The sequence below is a fragment of the Anneissia japonica genome, unplaced genomic scaffold, assembly GCF_011630105.1.
Source record: "Anneissia japonica isolate Jap-2015-1 unplaced genomic scaffold, ASM1163010v1 scaffold3782_len1007564_cov172, whole genome shotgun sequence".
Taxonomy (NCBI): Eukaryota; Metazoa; Echinodermata; class Crinoidea; order Comatulida; family Comatulidae; genus Anneissia; species Anneissia japonica.
This window is the reverse complement of record NW_022716546.1, coordinates 113,445-120,820: the sequence shown is the minus strand read 5'-3', so window position 1 is coordinate 120,820 and position 7,376 is coordinate 113,445. Positions and strand designations below refer to the sequence as shown.

General features: G+C 34.0%; 1 protein-coding gene across 3 annotated transcripts in view; it reads left to right on the top strand.

The window, feature by feature from the left end:
* Positions 1-6,100, top strand: part of LOC117109739 (clusterin-associated protein 1-like) — a 7,289-nt gene extending 1,189 nt beyond the window's left edge. For 2 of the 3 annotated variants that reach the window (XM_033252147.1, XM_033252148.1), the window contains exons 2-11: positions 91-287; positions 579-761; positions 999-1,094; positions 1,372-1,455; positions 1,943-2,076; positions 2,232-2,289; positions 3,092-3,175; positions 3,610-3,811; positions 4,178-4,233; positions 4,859-6,100. In XM_033252147.1, coding sequence (XP_033108038.1) covers positions 91-287; positions 579-761; positions 999-1,094; positions 1,372-1,455; positions 1,943-2,076; positions 2,232-2,289; positions 3,092-3,175; positions 3,610-3,811; positions 4,178-4,233; positions 4,859-5,029 — 1,265 coding nt within the window. In that variant the 3' untranslated portion in view covers positions 5,030-6,100. The remainder of the gene's footprint in view (positions 1-90; positions 288-578; positions 762-998; positions 1,095-1,371; positions 1,456-1,942; positions 2,077-2,231; positions 2,290-3,091; positions 3,176-3,609; positions 3,812-4,177; positions 4,234-4,858) is intronic. The other variant, XM_033252149.1, reaches the window with a different exon arrangement.
* Positions 6,101-7,376: the final 1,276 nt, after the last annotated feature.

The window sequence follows — 7,376 nt, the reverse complement described above, 5'->3', positions numbered from 1 at the left end:
TGTGTATAAGAGACAGCCACTGCATAGGCACCTTGTATTCAAAGTACTTCCAGACATGATATTATAATGTACCTATTTTATACATTACAGATTTTACTGAGATGATGCGGGCTTTGGGCTACCCTCGTCTAATCTCAATGGAAAATTTCCGAATGCCTAACTTTGCGTTGGTAGCAGAAGTTCTGATTTGGCTTGTGAAACGTTATGACCCAAATGCTGACATACCCACTGACACAGATTCAGAACAAGACAGGGTCATATTTGTTAAATCTGTTGCTCAGTTTATGGTTAGATTCTTCAGTGTTTTTTGTTGTTAATTGCTTGCTTTATGTACACCATGGATATTCTTCAGACATGCCGTAATGCATTAAGATAGCGAGACTGAATTTTATGGTTAGGGTAAAGCCAGCTCCACCAGTCAACACCTCAGATTTATGTGAAATTGTTGGAGTAGTATCCACAGCCTCTTTTTTATTACTATTTGTGCTACTAATATTTTTCATTTCATTAAACCAGTGTTGCCAATAGGCTTATGGTGTAATGTATTGTGTAAAAAGTGATGCATTTATCATCCACAGGCAACCAAAGCTCATATCAAGTTGAATACAAAGAAGCTGTACCAGGCTGATGGCTATGCTGTCAAGGAACTCCTGAAGGTCACCTCTGTACTGTACAATGCCATGAAGATCAACAAGAAGGAAGAGTCTGAAGATGTTGATGATGGCATCTCTGGCATGTTGTCCTATGACATCTCATCAAAGGTATTAATTGACAACAAATATTATAATATAAATGATGTGATATTAAATTTATTTACTTTCTCACCCAACAGCAATGGTGCATCTAAAAGTATTGACATGGGAGAGCTGATTTGTGTCGTCGTGTGTGTGTGGGAGTAGGGGGCAGGGTATATATTCCCTTTCCAATTTATTATTTCTTTGATTATAAAATTGAATATTAAAAGTTGAAATAGTAATCCATGTATGAATTTCCTCTAGATATCAGACTTAAAGACATCAAGGCTGCTGGCATCAGAGGTAACCGCAAAAGGGGCAGCGTTATATGACCTGTTGGGCCAAGAGGTCGAATTGAGGGTGAGTTGAGAAAGTAGAGCATTATGGTCAATGATTTTGTTGATTTTTCTTTATTGTGAAGGATATATTATGGTTAATATTATTATATAATTAAATTTAATATTATTTTGAAATAGTATTAACTTATTATTTTATAATTGCAACTTTTACTATATTATCATTGTATTGTTTATAGTTCATAATTCACATTTATGTATTTTTATATATACTGTATATGTTGATATACAAAATATAGAAAATATTCTGAAATATGTATTTGACATTGCCTATATTGCAGGAAATGCGGTCTACAGCAATTAACAGACCTCTTGAGATTAACGAGATTGAGAAGGGATTAAGGGGATCAATAAAAGCTGTTGAGGTAAAAATATTATTAGTACCATTTGTTTATTGTCCTCTTTATTTGTATAAGAATGTGTAGTGGCCCCTTTACAGTGTACTTTCTTATGGCCGTAAATACCATCTTTATATACAATATCTTTGGTTTCTGATGAAGGTTTTTTCCCATACCAAAACTACTATCATATGATTTATTAATAATACTTTGTGTATTATGCAATCCCCTTAAGAAAACATTATATACCAGCCAGCCGCATAGCCCAGTTGGTAGAGCATCCGAACTGTAATCAAAAGTCTTGGATTCGAATCCTGATGGTGGCAATTAATTTTTCTAAAAAAATATATATATATAATTAAAAATAATTATTGTCCTTATAGCAGACAGATATTTACCTCATAAGGTTAAAATTATTTTTAGGTTATTTAATTATTATATTTTTTAAATTATTATATTTATCTTTTCAAATACCATTATATTTTATTAAATTCAGATCATATTTTCATTTCAGCAACAAATAAAAAAGACCCAGAAACAGCTTGAGAATGTAGCAGCGGATGAAGCAAATTTAGAAGTAAAAATTGATAAAAAGAAGAGTGAACTCGAAAGGAACAACAAACGTTTAAGAACTCTACAACAAGTCAGGTACTATATAAATGATAAGATATTATTATTATTATTAATTATTATTATTATTACCTGTATTATTATTACTATTATTATTATTATTATTATTACCATCATTTTAAATTTATAATGTTTTCTCTTTATTTTTATTATATTAATTTTTTTCTTGGCAGACCTGCTTATATGGATGAATATGAACGTCTGGAAGTTGAACTTGAAAAACAATATGAAGTAAGATTTTTTTTATCATAAATTGCTTGTACTAGCTGGTAATCTTAGATTTCGATTTTATAATTAAAATAAATTTTAAAATCAAAATAAACAAAAATATTTCCCTTCCAATTAACAGATGTGCAATTAATACGGTTTTTAAGTACGTTGCATAAACTCTTAAATTGACAGATAACCAGTTTTAATGAATTTCAGATGAACTTCCTGGGTTCAATTCCTGTCACAGCAGGACTTTTTCTCACAACTAAAAACAACTCCACTTCCCTGAGCCTCATAAAGAGACTTTGTTTATAAAGCGTCGTTCCATCCTGTAAGTGGCGAGTGTACTTGCTTTTGGATGTGAAAAAAAACACAAAATCAAATCAGTCATAATTCAATCTCTATATGACATTAGAAGTCTCAAACTTATTTAACCCTTTTAAAATGAGCTATTCCAAGTTTTCATTTTTTTGGGGTTTACTAGGATTTAACTACAGGCAACTGTATACACGTGGAGCTGTATAGCATGATGTTAAGCCCCTGTCCACATTATCAAATTTTAAATGACAAAAACATGTGACATGCCTAAATATGGTCATGATGACATCACATCATCACCATATATAGACACATCGTGACTATATATGGGCTTACAACAATTTCTTGTCAAAGAAAATTTTATAATCAGGACAGAAATTTTGGATGCTCATCTTTCATTCATTAGCTTTTATAAAACATGATTTCATAGTGTAATTGGCCAATTACTTGCTGTTGGAATTAAAAGAAATTTTTAAAATATTTAATTTTCTTTCTTCCATGTTAGATATTCATTGAAAGATTCCGCAATATGTCCTATATGGAGCACTGCTTGGAGGAGCAGCAACGAGCTGATCAGGATGAGTTTGAGGTAATAAAAATATTAATCAAATAGTGTTGACAATGCTTCACAACACTATTGTAACAACGAACCTCAAAGGCCCTTGCTTCTTCGGGCCTTTTCACCCCGAGGGCTAGGACTGGGTTCAATTGGAGCCCAGTGTGGTACAGGGCAAATCCCACCCGCTTTGGTGTTTAAGGGTGCATTTTGATAGGGTTTTTTACATTCTGCTCTTCCTTAAGAGGCCCTGCTGCACCGATGTTGGGCAAACAATTATGAATATCCCGGCCTTCTTAAGGTCTGGGGCACCTGGCTTAAAGCCAGTAAGAGTTTTTAGCTGTTATGCCACTATTGCCAATAGGAGAACAGAGACATAGAGAGGATAAATTGATCACAGAGAGAAACAATCTATGATGAATGGTATAATTTTATATGCATTTCTCTGATGATGTGATCATTTCCAGGATTCCGCGAACATGCTCTCGCAGATGCAATCACGTGCCAAGGAAGAAGAGGAGGAGGGCATTTCCGGTGGGGACATATTTGGTGGGGAAGAGATCCCAGGATTAGATGAAGATGATGATGATGTTGACGATGAAGATGATGAGGGAAGCTCCGTTACTGATGACGATGAGCCTCGGAAACCTCCCCCAAGGAGGCGTCAAGGTTGGAATTGATTTATTGATTGACTGATCAATTCATTGGCTATTAACCAATCAGCTGATAAAAAGTTTATTATTATTTCTAAATGATAGTAACATATATATGTATTTGCTCGAAGGAATTAAATATTAAATATATATGACTATATAAATCATCGTACACTGCATAGCACTGAACATATATAAATAATAATGAATAGGTAAATAATAAAAACAATGCTGAATTTTAGAAACAATTGATGCATCATGCACCATCATGATAAAGTTCTTCAACAATTGTGAGAAAAATATGTCTCCAACCGGATATATATATTTATTTGGATCACTATATACCTTTATTTTATAAAACTATTGTTATTATTTATTACAGAACCTGTTCGGAATGCAAAGGTGTTTGGTAACATGGGAGGAGAACTAAGTGATGATGTAAGTACATTAGAGTGGTTATCGTGCAATATATATAGCTATAATATAGCTAGTTGGTGTTTTATACACCATTTTGCATGTCTCATCAGTTTATGTATTTGTTGTCGTGTATAGATTTTAAAAATATTTTTAAAATTTTAAGTGCCTGATGGTTTTAATGTCCGTTCCAAGTTTGTCTCTTGCCTTTTTTAATGTCTCCTTTTTTTTGAATTTGTAAAATTGTTACAATTCAGTCTTTAATACTGCAATTACAATTATTTTTGAATAAAATACCTTTATGAATGAATGAATGAATGAATACAATACATAACATACTAATGTTTCTTGAATCTGACTATAAAAGCTCAGGCTCAGGGCTGTTGTTTAATATTGTTTTTAAAGATATATTATATTTATGGAATACTGTATATCTTTTAACTTATATTATGTTTTATTTATAATAATGATCATGTGCAATACAAAAGAATATATTATTATACTGACCTTAGTTTACTAACTTTCTAATAGTGCATGGAAAACTGCTATACTAATTGCTTATTTGGATATGTGTAACAATGTATGAAGATATTATTGAATGTTCCTGCCAGTAATTTAAGTAATACAATAATTTAAATTATGTTTACAGGATGATGACAGTGAGTCGTCAGGAACGGATGGCAGTATTGATGTCGATGATGACGACCTCCTTGATGACCAAGATGATGATGATGATGACGACAGCGATGAGCTGGAGGTTGAAGGTCCTCGAGGAGGTCGTCGGGTCCAGAAGGATGAGGACAGTGATAATGATTTTTAGACTCTTCAATCCAGCTTCAAACTCAGTAGATTGTAACATACTGTCTGGATAACTTGAGGCTAATGTTGGGTGTGGATATGGTGATGTCAATATGGTGGACAGTAGTGATTATTTATTTTACTTCAATCAGTTGGTAGCTGGTCTGTTAGGCTAAGATTATATCACCTTTGTTACCCACTCAATTCAACTAGTTGCTGGTTCCAAGTCTCCTGGAAATCACAGGGAGCTCCAGGAAATCGGGACAGCCTCCCACACTCCCGCAAGCAAGCAAGAATCTTTGGAAAACAACCCATCTCCTGAAACTCTTAATATTTGCATGTTTTTACTGCTTTGTTATCAATCGTCTCACGGAAGTCAGCGTTGATGGGTATGACCATGCGCAGCTAAATAAGATTAGATGTGTTTTACAAAAGCTTATTTAAACATCTCCCAGAAGCAGGGGCTTAGCCAGAAAAACAATATAGGCCGTTCAAAATGGAAGCCAGTTGGCGTGGCACTGAGCCGATGAAATTTGCTAAAGGTAGACCGTGCCCAATTAGGCTACGCCAAGTTGATTAGGCCAAGCCGTCCAGGCCGTCGCGGGAAAAGTGGCCGTCCTAAATAATTGTAGGCCATCCAAAAGACGGCCAGAGGGCTTGCTAGCTAAGCCTATGCCCAGAGGGGATTTCTCCAAATTGGGAACTAGAGTAGCAATGATGTTGACTTCCACTCACGATATCGCCACTACTGTACTTTACAACTACAAGCGACATAGTAGCTCTAGTTGCCCAGTGTGATCATGTCGCTTCCGACTTAAGTATTAGGTGCAACTAGTTTCAATGCAAGAAAAAGAACAACATGACATTTATGAATGACTCTCAGAGTAACAAGAATGGCTTGAGTCTGAGTAAGGACTTGAGTGGGAGCACTCACCCAAACAACAAAACACTTAATACTTTACGTACCTCATTCTTATGAGCTCACATATTTTCCCCTTGATTTTAATCACCTTGAAAAATGCTTTCTTTTAACTTTTAAACATTCCATCCATGTAAATATTGTAGTGTATTAAAAGATTTACAAAAAATAGAATGATCAACTTTTTTGTTGTTTTTGTTAGTCCATCATATTGGAGGGATTTTTCACAGCACACAGATACTATATTTCGTCGTTTATCATAAGTTTCTACATAATACTTAACCACCAAAATAGCTAATATATTTCAGTCAATAGAAATTTCGTTCTTCTGGTTCTGCTCTCTTTTATTGTATCAACTCAACTATTAGGTAGTGTGCACACCCCCCCCCCCAAAAAAAAAAAAGCCCCACGCTTGGAAATATTCAAAGAAACGCAATTATTCTCAAGTACTGTAGTTCCTCACTCAATCACCAAGCCCCACTACTGCACTAACTTGACACAACCATTTACAAACTTGCGTTTTTGCCAAAACTGGACTATTTTTCAATTATAATTTTCTTGAGATTCTTACATTTATATGGTACCCTAGGATTATGAAAATAACGATTATGTGATCCGTAAGTGCCACAAAACCACCGAAAATGGAAGGGTAAAACAGCGTCAAATTTCGATAAAAAAATCATGAGTTTTGCATTTTTGCAAAAAATGGACTATTTTTTTTTTGAATTTGCATTAAAGGTTCCCAAGAGTAATGTAAAAATCGATATGTGATCCGTAGGTGCCACAAAACACAAGAATGGGAAGTTAAAATATCACCCAGTTTACAAAAACCTTTGTCAAAATTAGACTATTTTTCGTTTTCTGTTAATTCTTAGGCATTATGGTTCCCAAGGATCATAAAAATACCGATTATGTTTGAAATAACCTTGTTAATTAAAAATCATTTTGATAGCATTAAATTTTGTGAATAATATGCCAGAGTTAAACATAGGCTTATTAATAAATTAATTGCATTTCGTCTGAATTAACGGTACAGTATTTAAGCTTAACTAGGTAGCATTTGCAAACGTGGATAGTATTTTTGTGATCCGCAGATGTCACAGAACACGTAAAACCGGGAAATGGTATGGTGAAAATATTATCCAAATTTAACAAAAACCGTGGGATATATTTTATATATTCATGATTCTTTGCTACCATAAATCTGCTGAAAAATGACTGATTAAAGGTGGTGAAAAGTAGAATTTTTTTTTAGTAGAATCAAGGAGGTATAAAAATAAGGTATAATATTTTTATACCTCCTTGGTAGAATTAACACGTCCAAAAGCTAAGCCTGTTTTTTGGGGTTAACAATTTACAACGTGCGAATATTTGTTCTGTAGCAACTAAGGATCAATGTCACATACAATGAAGCTGCATCGTTACTTCCTGTTCATTAGGCCGACCAGGC